We start from the raw sequence: 14,103 nt of genomic DNA on the forward strand, positions 1-14,103 counted from the left end.
CTAAGATTTAATAGCCCTATCATTCTCACTGACATACAGAGCAAAATGTTGTTCCTTCTAAAGTGAAAGACAGTAAGGATTTCTAAATCTATTAAGAAACACCTACTAGCAAAATACTTTCTCTAACAGCCACCTCCACTGATATACTCACTAGTCAGTTCTATTTTTCACTGTTTTCCTGCAATTAGCACTGGCTAGCGTATTTGACCCTGGCACCATCTCACAGGAAAATGCCATCACCTGACATTTTGTTTAACAAAACTGTTCCAAGAAGCAACGTAAGTGAAGGAAAGCATAAGCAAAACTGATTTTGCTGCATCTGATTTAATCTAAATTACTTGTACCATAAAAATTGTTTTTTGTGTGTGCTATGTGCATGAATGAATTATGCTAGTAATACACATATTTATATTAACAGGCAAGGATGGTACTAAAACAAACCAATGGGGACCATAGTTGTAGATTATTGGTTTTTTTCCTTTAGATTTTACAGCTTTTTTTTTTTTTTAAATTTGTTCTTATTTATAAGCAGCTCTTGATATCCTTTATTCTGTCTTCAATTTGTTTTTACAAATCAAATTGAACAAATATTTTAAAATCAGGTATAAGTGGCCTGATCTAGCTTTGAAGATTGGAAGAAGAAAAGGAACCTAAACAGTGTATGAACACTTAGATCAAAGAAAACTTTAATACAGCTTTTATTTATGACAGGATAAGTCCTATATTGTAAGAAATGACAGTAGGACCATATTTTGATATTGCATGTGATTACTTTAGCATGTCTCAACAAGTTTTTTCCTCTTTTAAGTGTAGATATGACATGTAGATATGAAATGTGGATATATGACATTTTTTCTTCCCCTCCTGACGATTCTGTCTGTCTTGATGGAAATTCTCAGAATTGTTTTATTTGTTTTTCCTTTAGTACCATTCCATCCTGTAAAGTCTAGATTATGATCACCTTTTTGATGGATGCGTGATGAAGGCTTAATGGGTCTTCCTTGGGGCCCTGTTAAATTTGTTTCTTTGCTGTGGTGGGAAGTTTCAAGGATTCAGCTTTCTCTGTCACTACACTTTCAGCCCTTGGCAGCTGTGAAAGACCATAATCTTGGACTGAATACAGCTTTGTCAGATGGCGGTACAAAATTCTGCTATGAAGGCTATGGTTGAACTCCAGGAAGATGCTAATGTGAAACATAAAAGCTTCATAGGGGTATAAAAAGTGGCACATGCTGCTTCTAATGTATGAGGCTTGATTCATTTTTCTAGCTCTTGTGCAAATCTGTTACAAAATGCTCATCCAAAAATGTCTTCTCACTACAAATGTAGGTATTTCTGCTTCTGCTCCCAACTGTTGAGCCCTGACTATATTTATCTATGTTTAAACAGATTTAAAGTACCCTCAAATGTTTCTCAGTAGAATAACAAGTGTTGGGCTACTTTAGAAAGGCCTTTTGTTGCAGGTGGCAAATTTCTGAATAATGCCAAGAAAGGTATTAGCTGGAAAGAACGAACTGAAGGGTAATTTCCAAAAAGTTAGCATCTTAGTTCTAGATGTAGTTTGTATGAGATAGATGTGTTAGCAGTTGTGCCTGTTAAAACCTAATTTCAGGCGACTGCTGCCAACTAAGCCAATTACTCTAAATTGTGAACGGATTACATTTAAATGCTCTCTCCAGTATTCTCCATTATACTTAATGTTTTTTTAAAAATTCACTGAAGCATTTCCAAGTTAGATACAGCTGTCCAATCCTCTGGGAACAACAATTTGAATACTATCCTTCATTCTAGGGCCATCTGGACAGACTTCGCATAGCTGAAAAACCCATATCAATTTTTCAAGTGCTGGACACACATCAAGTCTTTGCTCAAATTTTATCAGCAAGCCATCTGATTAAATTACAAAACAATTAATCCATTTGTTATAGCAGAGTTAGAATGGAAAATGTGTTGGCAAGACGTTTGCACTTCTTTTTTTAAAAGGTTGATGGAGAATATTTTATTGCTTTTCTCCAACTCATACATGTAGATTTCTTAAGTGGAAAAGAGAGGATTAAGTTTAAAGATCTCATCAGTCTTTCAGCCTTCAGTGGAAACGGAGTTATCATACTAACAGATACACTTGCACTAAGTTTCTTATGTGCCATAAAATATAGAAGTGAATATGAATTTTATTCCTGTTGACTAGAAAACAAATTCCTTTTGTACGTGAAAAAAGTATTATGACAGCGGACATGTATTCATGTAATACAGCTATTAGTTTATCTTCCCAGCTTGAAGAAAAGAGTTCTTACAGCTTTAAAAACACACAGATTGAGGGTTCAGAAGTGTGCAATATCTCTGCACCGTCATAAAACTTTGTGCAACATTAATTCAGCCCTACTGTGCGTGTGTATTACAAGGCATTTTTTTTTTGTCGCTTTATACTATGCTTTCCACAGGACACTGCGTTATTTCTGTGTACCTGCTCATTCAATGAGCAGCAGCTAACTAAGCTTTCATATTCTCCTCTTTCCCTAGTATGTGATCTGTGTACTGTTTTTACTAGACATTTTCCAAACCTGTCTCTAAATACAGTATTTTCAGCTTTCAATAAAGATAAATATCAACATCTGTGTTTTCCACAATGCTTCTGGGAAAGTGGATTTGAAATAATTATTCCCATTTTATAGAGAAGTAACTGAAGCATGATGCTAAAGTTAAAAGTGTTTGGGTAGGCGATCCAAGCAGTTTATGGCTAAATATTTTCTGTTTGTTTAACATTGCATTCAAAGTACAATGCCTGTTAACTTCAGCTGTAGCTGTGGGCGTTTCTGAAAGTACTACACATTCCTTCTGCAAATTGGAGCCGTAGGTCTCGAGGTGGACCCTTAACAAGGTAGGAAAGCAGTATTGAAGAATGTGGTCTAAATGAGTTACCATAGATCACACAGGTGTACCAGGGTGGAAGGGTAGGGTTTGGTTCCCCAGGGCCATATCAGACCCGTGAAGTACTTTCTTTTTCTCATCAGTCTGACATCTTATTTGCAACATTTTCTAGATGTTGCAGTAAACAAAGCCACTTGTTTGAGCAGGTACTTCCAGTATATCTTGCATGGCATTCATGATAGGGATTTCATGAAGAGATGACGTGATCATGTAATTAAAGCTCATTACATAAAGCAAATATACCAGCGGTTTAAATTTTAATTTCACAACTGGTCTCCATTCCAGTGCTTTTGGACTTGAGATTTTGACCTTGCAAATGTTGATAAGGTCCTTTCAATAGACATTTTAGCATGTAATATCCTGATTATTATTTTTTTAAACTCACTTAAAAAAACAGTATGCCAGAAAACAGTGAGAGCAACACAATGATAACATTACTTCCTCCTGCTTTTTTCACTGCTGAAACCCAGAAGGTACTGGGAGGAAACCGTCTGGATTCTTTGTAGTCTGTGCCATCAGCCTTGCACAGAATTACAGTGCTGCTACTCCTGTTTCTCTAGTAATGTAATATGCAAATACCACAAGAGTAACAGATCTCTGCTACTTCCCTGTATGTGCAGACGGATAAGCTTGTACACAGACAGATTTTGTGGGTGCACATGTATAGGCAACAAGAATTTTTGAGGGTTTTACCACATATTTGGAAATCACCCCTAAGCACGTAAATGCCTACGTTCAGAGAGCAAGGCAAAGCTGTAGCCTGCATTGCTTGTACATCTGAGGCTGTCATTGTTGTGTCAACGGTATTATTGAATATAGAAATTAACTTTAGATGGCTTGATATGAAAGCCTGAAGAGTCTGTGAACAAATAGTGCATGTACAATCTACTTGAACAAGTGTTACTCATTGTTTAATAATTGTTTTCATGTTTCTGTTGTTGACCTGGAAAACTCACAATCAATTAAAAAATGATGGAACAAAATCTATGAATAGTGCATGGAAGACATTTTATAATATATTTGTTATATCTACTTGCATCTAATCAAGTTTATCTGTTCAGCAACACAGAGATTGTTCTGAATAATTGCAGAAGGAATTAACATTTTGCAAGTGATAACATATTTGCATTTGATTTTAGCTTTTTTAACAAAACAAAGCAACTATTTCGAATTTGATTACCTTTTTTCTTCCTAGATATTATCTTTACCTGCCACTTTATAGATAAAATAATTAAATTTATTGTGCGATTTAAAGTTATCTTAATCTGTGATGTATTTGTATTAACAATTTTATTCCAATTTATGTTTCTTTTTCAAAGTGTTTTGTTTTCAATCTTGTTCAAGTTTTGTTCTCTTTGTAAATTATACTTGTGTCTCGGGCTGTAAGGGGAATGACATGAATCTGTATCCTGTGCTTCAGCGATCATACTGGAATAACTAGATTGTCTAGATGAGGCCTATTCACTTAGGGAAAGCAGAACCGTATCTGTCTACAAATGAATATAAACAAAAGCAGAGGGGCAAACAACACAGTAACAAATTATTTCCCCTCTTGGATATATGGCATATATTCTAAAAGATGAAGTTCCTTGCAGACATTAAGTGCCAATTTTCTCTTTATTATTTTTATTTTGTTATCCAATAATGTCATTTTGAAGTAATCTTTTGATCACTCAGACTAGCACATACATAAAGTATGCACATTAATATTTCCACCAGTAAACTTTCTGGGAGCTGTCATTTTTTGATGTGTAAATAAAGCACAAGATTCTCCAGGAAAGGTAATATTTGATTAGTGGAAAAAAAAGCATATGGATGGTTAGATGCTCTCCTTATTCATCAAAGTTTAGGAAATAAGGGTGTGTTCTTGATTTCCTAAGGTTACGTTCAGCAATTTTGACTGGGGGAGAGAAGACATGGTAAATGGGCTCTGGGAAGAGTGTGGTTCAATGAACTGGTCATTCTGGACCCTGCTGTAAGTTAAAACAGCATTTTCTAGGTTTGGTTTTGTTTATTTGCAGAAAAGCAACCTCCTAAGAGTTTTAGCTGAAAATACAGATTAATTTTTTTTTTAAAGCAAATAGAAGTCTCCTGATAATGGACTTCATTTCTCACCCTTCACAGAAAACAGATTTCATGGGTCAAGCTTCAAAATACAGTTGGTTAGTTCCTCTAACGACCCCTTGTGACCAGCCAAGTGTAGGCTCAGCTGTGTGGCCGCAAGGCATTGTGTTTCACCAACTTCTCTTCTTGTCCCCATTCAACTCTCTGAACCAGGACCTCTGAGTAAAGCACAGAAGGGAACATTGAGAAGTTAGTATTACTTGATCTGCCCTGAGTGGCAACTCCTCTACTAGATATTTATGAGAACTTTCAGCCTTTGGGCAACTAAATCCACTTCCATTCTCACTGCAAGGCCTAGAAAAAGCATCAGGAAAGCAGCCAGGGGACTTCCTCACCAGGACAGATCTGGCTACACTTTATTCCAGTGTATGACTGCAGCTTGTGTAGACACATACCTGAAGTAGTTTTATATTATCTTTGTACTGCCAGTAGTGTGGCGGTGGAACTGTATCACAGGCTGAAAAACCTTCTGAGGACTGAGGACCCATGTGGGTGATTAGTCCAGGCTGATGTCCTCTTTGTGATATTCATACTGAAACAACCATGGGGTCAGATCAAAGACCTGTCTAGCACAGTATCTTCTCTCTGACAGTGGCCAGGAGGGAAAAGTACAGGAATAAGATAAGCATATGAAGTTACTTTTCCAGATTACTCAACCACCCTTTAGCAATTTGTTGCTTAGAGGCTTCCTACGCAAGAGTTGGTCTTAGGGGAATCCCCCCCTCTGCCCTATGAATTTCTCTAATCTATTATTCAGCTCCTGTCAAGTTCTGGCATCTAGCATATCCTCTGTCAATGAGTTGTACAGTTTCCCTGTATGCTATAAGGACAATTACTTCCTCTTAATTATTTTGCATTACCTTCCCTATAATTTAATTTGATGCCCCCTGCTCTTGCATGAGAAATGTAGAAGAGTGAAGAATCATTCCTCAGTCACATTCCTTAGACCTGTCAGGATTCTGGGCTCTGTAAAAACACCTTTCTACCACTTCGTCATCTTTCTTCAATGCTGAAAAATCTTAGCCTACTTAGTAATTCCTGATATGGAAAGTGTTCCGTTCCTTGTTGCCATTTTATGTTCCTTTTGTTCCCTTGTTATTTGAGCTGCTCAGCTAGCTCGAGGACCTATGTAATTAAAGGTGTGGAGTTTTTGGATGTATTTTGTAGTCCTTGCTAAGCTCATGCTTCTGCAACTGAAGCTGTTGTTAATACTCAAGTTAATCAGTCTAAAACCCGTCTGAGAATTTATATTTTAGTTTCAGTCTCGTGGTGGCATTTTAGTAGGTAAAGCACTCAAAGAGTAAAACTCCCAGAACTGCTAATGAGGTGTAAGTCAAGCGTGAACTACTAGTTTGGCTGGGGGAGAAGAGGAAGGATAGAGAGGAAAATGTTTTTTGTAAGAATATGTGTTTGGGGTTTTTTTTTTGTGTGTGTGTATACACAAATAAAAATGCAGGTGTAAAGTAATGTGATAGAAATTAGGAATGGAAAATATCTTTGCTGAATAGCTTTGAAGAGGTGGTGAATCTTTTGCAGCAGATGGCTGCGGAACAGGTGTGCTGGCTCAACTTACGCCATTTTAATGATAATGTTTCCCTCCTTAGGTCTTGAACTATCAGGTGCTAAAGGTTTGATCCTAACAGTGCTAATCAAACCAGATTGTGCTTTTCTCTGTAATTGCACATTGGCTTTCTGAATTAATTATATTGTCTGAATCAGAGAGGAAAACAGTGAAAAAAATGACCAACTCAATTTCCATTGCCTCAGTTTGCTACTGAAAGCAGCTTGCTGATTATAGCAAGGGGAAATGCTTATTGCTTATCAGCTTACGGTATATGGGGAGGTCTTGTGCTAAAATGAGTTATAAAATCAAGGTATAGAAACATTACAATTTGAGTAGCCAAAAGAAAAAAACATCTTTTAAAGCTTTTTATTTGTACCATGCTGCTTTTATGCCATTCTCAATTTAGAATTAAACCAAAGTTGCACAGACTTCTCTGTCTTTTCTAATCAGAATTTTGATTCATTGGCTTTGGAAACTTCATTGCATACAACAATTTCATTTTATGAGACTGTTGAACATCTCCATAGGCCAGGATTTTTCAAACCATAATTCAATGGTGGCTGTGTAGAGGTGTCAGAAAACTGATCAGAATCAATGATCTCTTGTAAAATGTTGCCTCAGGTTGGCTGTCAACTAAACTGAACACCCTTGTTAACTATATCCAGCTTTGCAACATCTGTTTTTATTCTCACACATATTTTTTTCAGGGATGATGCTATGCATGTAAAATATTTAATTAGAGATCTATTATGTGCTAGTAAATCATTGCAAAGGAAATCAGCCAGACAGGATTCCATCTTATGCTGGATCTCTTTGGTGTAACAGCAGTGTTCATGTGTCAGGTCTTATTGCTCAGTGAATATTTGGTACTTTGCAGCTTGGACCCGACAGGATTTAATTCATATAATGTCCTTCAGGAACTAACAAACGTGACACTGCATCAGGAATATTTCTTCTTACTCCATTTTAAACAGTTAAGCGGTTGCATTTGACTGAAATAAAAAACTAAACCAAGCCATAATAAAAACTCCCAACAAAAGATGAAAAAACCCTACAATAATTTATTTGCAATATGGCTTTTCATACACTGCAACTTCTTATGCAGAAGCTGCTGCTGTCATGTCTAAAACGTAGTGACTATGGTTTCATTCTACACAAAGAAATAGGATTCTGCTCTGAGAAGATCCTTGGAAATTATACTTTCAATTCATGTGAAATTCTTAATAGAATAAAATCTGCACTCTAGAATTTTTCATTGTGGAAACTTGCACTTCTCTGAAATCCGTGAAGACTTTATTGCTTTATACCAGCAGATGCTTTGGTCCAACACAAAACAGAAGGTAAAGCCCTTACATTGCTATACACGTATTAGAGATGAGGAGCATGTGGCGCTTCATGTGAACTATTTTGCTGGGAGTCACTTAGTAGTTATACCGCACATATGTCTCAGAATAGTCCTTTCAAATTTTTATTAAACTTTGATATTCTGTAGACATTTTTTTCTATATTGGAAAAGGGCAACATCATAGAGTGCGATGTGATACATACTTCCTCTCTGATCATGTGAAAACGTGCTTCACACGTGGCAGAGCAAATTAACCCAGCTGCTACGCTGAATTACAAATTGTGCACAAAAGAGACATGAGAGAGGAGGGTGTTGGTGCAAGGGAGTAATTCAGAGGATAGTCACTAGAAGCTGAAGAACTGTAAGAAAGGATTTGACAGTGAGTAATAATGGAGCTGGGGAGTGAAGAAAAGGAAGTAATGCTGGAGTGAAGGATGTGGGAGTGGTGGTCAGAGAGAAGAAGGAGGTAGCAGCAGGTTTCTGGGGAGACATGGGCAATGCAGTCCAAGCTCCCTGTCCCTCTCCCAGCTCTGCCTTTCCATTGCTCACCGGCAACATGGGACAGCAGTGGAAGAGGAAAGCTCTTCTGACTTGGCTCCTGCTGCTCTTTTTTCCCTAGCAGTTAACCAAGAAGGTGAACCCAAAGGGAGGACGCGTGGCTGCAAAGGAGGGCTGGGAGGGAAGGGACGCAGCTGCAGCACCATGTCGCCCCATCTCTCTGCTGAGCTCTGCCCTTGCACCTTGCTCTGGGAACTGCTGTCAGATAAATTCCATCGCTTAAGCAATGTGCATAAAACTAAGGTTGCCATTTCAGTGTTTATGGGTTTATTGTAACTTCCCCAACTAAATATTAGCAGTGAGTAAATCTAATAAAAAATTATGTGTGGGTTAGATTGCCTGTGCTTAACTTTTATCACACGTATGTTGAGAAAGAGAAGTTCATTTCCTAAATTATTCTGAGACAGACTGTGTGGCTGTAGAGCTAAAGAAAATTCATTAATGTTACCATCTCTCTAAATACCTCTATAGTTGCCTTTGTGTATCTGTAAAACACAATTGTACTCACATTGCTGAAATAAAAGCTGTGCAGCTTTGTAAAAGACTTGCAAAATAGTGTTACATGCCCATTTTTCTCATTAGAAAAGTTAAAGGATTTTTTTTTCTTCCATATTTGTGATTGGTATTCTTCATAGTTTTTTGCTAACCATTCAAAGCAGTATAGTAATTAAAGCATACTTTAGTTAGCATAAATTCAGGTACATTGAATAGTGAAATATCCTGTAGTAATTAAACCATAGGCATAACTATTTTTTTTTCTGTTTGTTATCATTAATTTAACAACTTATTACAATTCTATTGTTCAATCAATTATAATACTAAAATCACAGTGATAATACAGTAGGCATACATGATGTTATTTGACATAATTGTTATAGGAAAATCGATTGAAACTTATGTTCTTCCTGTCTTCATAGTGTAGACAAACAGGTTTATGTTTCTGTGTATCATCTCAGGTTTGGAGATGGCTATTCTGTCAAGGTTTGGCTTAGTGAAGAAATAAGCTATCGAAGAATGATTTTGGACTGTCTACAACTGCATTTTCCTGGAACACGGTTTAAGGTACAGCTAAAACTCCTCATCATAGTATTTGTTCTATGGCAGGATTAAGTATGGGCTGGTAAGAACAATATATACACGTGTGGATATATTGATCTTTTTGGAAAAAATATATATGAGCATCCCTTTTATTTTCCTATTAAGCAATTCTTTAAGATCTGACTTGTGATATTGATTAAATCAATGACAAACAGCCATTTAGGCAACATAAATAAACAGGCCCTTTCTCTGAGTGAAAATTTCCTTTTCTTTTTATTGTTGATGAAGTTGAACTCAGCTTTGTATTCACCTGAAGTAGGAGTGCACTGTAGTCACTGAGAGTATTTATTTTGCTTGCTTTCTGGTCAGGTCCTTAGACGAAAAGTCTTAGTCTTTACTGGCATTCTTTTATTTGATATGAAGCCTTACAAAAGACCTATAGTAATTAGATTTCAAGAAAAAAAACTCTCAAAGGCTTTTAATGATTTTGTTGCTTGTTTATTTGTTTTAACTTTATCCATGTTTAGGAAAAGAATCAAAAGAATCATGTGAAACTATGGCTACCTTAGATACGAATCTGTTTGTGTATATATGAATATGGGCCTGTGTGTGTTTACTCAGCCTTCTGCTGGACTGCATTGTAACAGCACCAGTCCATTGGATTAAAAACTTATAGCACAAAATTATCCTAAATTTATATCTTATATGATCAACAAAACGCCATCTCAGAAGACACACAAAATGTCTGCTCTGAGTATGAACATTTTTTTTGTGCTGCTAATGTAGAAATAATATTCTTGTTTAAAAGCTTGTATTTTTCGTGTTAAACTGCATTGTGAGCCTATTGAAACTAGACTGGTTATAAGCAAGCATAATTGCATCCTAATGTGCATTCACTTTTATCTGTTTCTATAATTTTTTCTTGTTTTAAGGGACAGCATCTTAACCTGCTGGAGTACCATGTACCACGAAGTCAGGGGTGCTTAGCAGAGCTCTTCAGAGTCCTAGAGAATCACAGAGTTTTACTCCAAATCAAACAGTACTCCATTAGCCAGACCACATTAGAGCAGGTATTTTTTTCTTCTTCTTTTCTTTTTCTTTTTCCCCTCCCCCTTTTGTTTGTCTAACCATGCTGTGTATTGTAATTATCAACGTAGTAGAATACTATATCATTTACTAGATTACCCAAACGTATGCAGGAAACCACCAGATCCAGGTCATTTCAGGTCTACACAGTGATTTCATGAACCCTACTGCTTTTACGCTAGAGGTTAGCACAGTAAAAGCATCACAATAAGCAACATATTTGTACTGTGCACAAGCATAATCAGTGCTTAGTTACTTCTAGATCTGTGTGGGATGAGAAGTTGGGACTGTGAACTGCCACTTCCACAGTCCAAAAGTTGGGATCTCACCAATGTCCTTGAAAAGGCTGCCAATTACGGTAATCCTTAGACTTACAGGACATTTTCCTTTGAGACTTTTCTTTTGCAGTGAGTACCATGCTGCACATTAGAGAACAGTGGAAATGCACAAGCAGTCAGAAGAGATCCCGCTTCTAAAGACTGTGAAATCCTATTTGGGCAGAAGGAAGACCAGAATGATGGCAAGGATGGGGTTTCTGGGTGGTTGTGATGTGTTAGAGCATCTTCATATGCAACTTCTTGTTATGTATTCTACAAACTGAGAGAGTCACATCTAGTCAAAATATTAATTTTCCTTGATAGATGGTGTTATCTATCTTATTATTTTTTCCCATGTGCAAATCATTAATGAAATAGTGTGACCTGTACTGATCTATTAACTGCTTGTAAATTATCTATTCACTGAATAGCTGAATATAAGGCAATTTCAGCCTGTTGATCGTTCAGGCATTGTTCACTCAAGCTTACTTCCTCTCCATTATTCATGGTGATTCATCACCTCAGTCACCTACCATTGTTTCCTCTCTCTGACTAACTGAGTGTCATTTTTAAACAGGAAAATAGTTCTGAATAACAAACACCCTGATAATGCATCCCAAGTTTGCATGTGAATATGATCATTTGAATCCAGACTAGCCATCTTTCACTCTCCATTCCTTGCTGTCAAATGGTTGTGTGATTAAAAAGCAAACAAGCCTTTCTCAGTAAGATCTGTTTAAAAAAACAATCAAGGAGGCACATTAGTTCTTGAATCATCACTCTGCAATGCTCAGAAGTATACTTTCACCTTGAAACATCTGGACTCTAATCTGTGATGGTTATTGATAGAAACAGCAGGCTCAAGTTCCTTAGGTATGTAATTTCAAAACAAATTAAAACAACTGTTTCCCACTACTTGTGCAGCAGTAAAATATAATTTTCATACGTGAGTAACTAATTTTACCATTATTTTTATAATTCATCAGCCACTGTGTTAGCTGGAGAGGGATTATTTCTAGAGTTTACAAAACATATCTCTAGAGGGGATCCTTTAACATGAACTATTAATTTTTGTGTCACAAAAGTTTAGGAAAGCACATGAAAAATATTATCAGGTATCCCTCCGAAGTTACAGTTCAGGTACTGTTATTCTGAAAGTCCTACTTTTTTTCATGTCTTACAGGTTTTCATTAATTTTGCTACACAACAGGAAGGAGTCTCCTATTCTTCACAAGAATCTCCTGTTGTTTATCATGACCACCTGCCGGTCTAGGCTCAGAATAGGATACAGCTTCAGCAGCGTATATGTGTGTGTATGTTTGTGTATATATATGCGCATTTTGCATGCAATAGCTTTTCAGCTGTCAACAACTTGTGTGTGAGAAACAACTAATAGAAGCAAAGGTGAGTTTGCATTTGTAGGCCAGAAGGAATGCTACCAGTTCTCAGTAAAACAAGTAACTGGTTAAATGCAGAACAAAAATCTGCCAAAAAGTAATGCTTTTTAACTAACTGGAGTTTTATAATTTAAATGGCCTATTAATGCAGCTTTATGTAAAAACAAAACCAGAAAATAACAAAAAAAAATTTAAAAAAGGAAAAAAAATATTTTCTGAAAAGTCACAGTGTAGAGTTTTTCTTTTTTTGTGTGTGTGTGCAGTGGTTCTACATTCATTTGACTATGATAATCTTCTCTTGCAATCACACTTAACATCTAATTTTTACATGACCAGGTAAGAAAAACCCATTAAATGGTAGGAATAGCTAGGCTATCACCCAGTATTTGTATTAAATAGCACAAATTGAGAGCCTTTTGACTTCCGTATTAATTCAGTTCTGTGTTGTGACAAGCTAAATTAGCCTTTTTATTGAATAAAGGATGCACTATATTCCATAAGGTTTTATGTTAAAGAGGTTATTAGTGTACTAGTCTGCCTCTCAGTTATCTTAAGTAAATTTAACAAGGTTTTATAAATCATACTTGACAATGAGTTTTCCCTTATGCCTGCAGGTTGCTGCTGGAGAAATTCTCAAGTATCTTTTTAATGATCTATTTCCTTTTTCTCATCTTTTTGTTTCTTTTTCTTTTTCTTTCCAAAAAAGAATGTCAAAATTCTGTTTAATGGGCATGTTACAAGAAAATAAGATAAGCATTCAAACACTGATCAATAAACTGTTCAATAAATGTATATTATGATGCTAGATACTTCAGACAAGCCCATGCCAGAGCCTTCAGCCTATTCATGCATAAAAGAAGCTAACATTTCATGAATAAAATGTGGTGGGAGAAAAAAAAATATGAAAACATTGTGGAGTAATCTGCTGCCTCTTCTAAAACAAGTCTTCAGGGTTCCTGTGAAAAGTATCTGATGCTGCTTTTATTAGGCTATGTTGTCTGATAGTTGAAACTGTAGAATTGGTGACTTAGAAGTGAATTGCTGCAATGTAATTCTGGGGTGCACAGGGGAGGGGGAAATGTATTTTGAGATGGAAGAATTTGATTTTAAATGGACAGTTTTGCAGTGCTGCTGCTCTAATTCCCTGCTGTACAATGATGAAATATTAAAAAAATATGTATTTGTGTTTTAGGCTTTGCAAGCTGGCTCTGAAGACTCTTTATTGAGGCTTGATTTGTTGATTTGGTTTTGACCCACCATGCTTTTTAAAGCTGGAATTCTGCTTACCTATTTCTGTAAATGGGAAATTAAATCCTGGAAAAATAAAAAAAAAAAAGTAAAGATTTACAGACTTGGTTTGTATGGTTCTGTATGGATCAGACTGCATGAGCTTATGAATCTGCTTTATCATTAAACTGGCTTGGTATATACGGTCTGCTGCATGATATCAAAACTCTGCCATGCTCCTAGAGATCCAAACCACTGAAGAGCCATTAAACCCCAACAGTCACCATCCTAGTAGAAATGCCACGGCACAACGGGATGGTTTTGTTTGAGGTAAAACCAGTTATCTTTAATTTCTTCATGAGGCTGGCAGTGGAAAGTTTCGAAGGTCCCTAATCAGAACAAAAAAAGGTCAATCTTACAAAGCAGAGTGTGAAAGAAGTCATGGTTGTGAAAGAAAACGAAGGCAGATGCAGGAAATTTGGACAGAAACAGGGGTATGATATCATAAAAGTGTCCTAC

General features: G+C 36.4%; 1 protein-coding gene across 1 annotated transcript in view; it reads left to right on the top strand.

Annotated features, from left to right (window-relative positions):
- ABCA13 (ATP binding cassette subfamily A member 13) overlaps positions 1 to 13,746 on the top strand; it is a 215,383-nt gene extending 201,637 nt beyond the window's left edge. Inside the window, exons 53-55 of the mRNA XM_075084330.1 lie at positions 9,476 to 9,581; positions 10,490 to 10,627; positions 12,144 to 13,746. Of these exons, the coding sequence (XP_074940431.1) occupies positions 9,476 to 9,581; positions 10,490 to 10,627; positions 12,144 to 12,233 (334 nt within the window). The 3' untranslated portion in view covers positions 12,234 to 13,746. The remainder of the gene's footprint in view (positions 1 to 9,475; positions 9,582 to 10,489; positions 10,628 to 12,143) is intronic.
- The last annotated feature ends 357 nt before the right edge of the window (positions 13,747 to 14,103 follow it).

The sequence above is a fragment of the Phalacrocorax aristotelis genome, chromosome 2, assembly GCF_949628215.1.
Source record: "Phalacrocorax aristotelis chromosome 2, bGulAri2.1, whole genome shotgun sequence".
In the NCBI taxonomy this organism is placed as follows: Eukaryota; Metazoa; Chordata; class Aves; order Suliformes; family Phalacrocoracidae; genus Phalacrocorax; species Phalacrocorax aristotelis.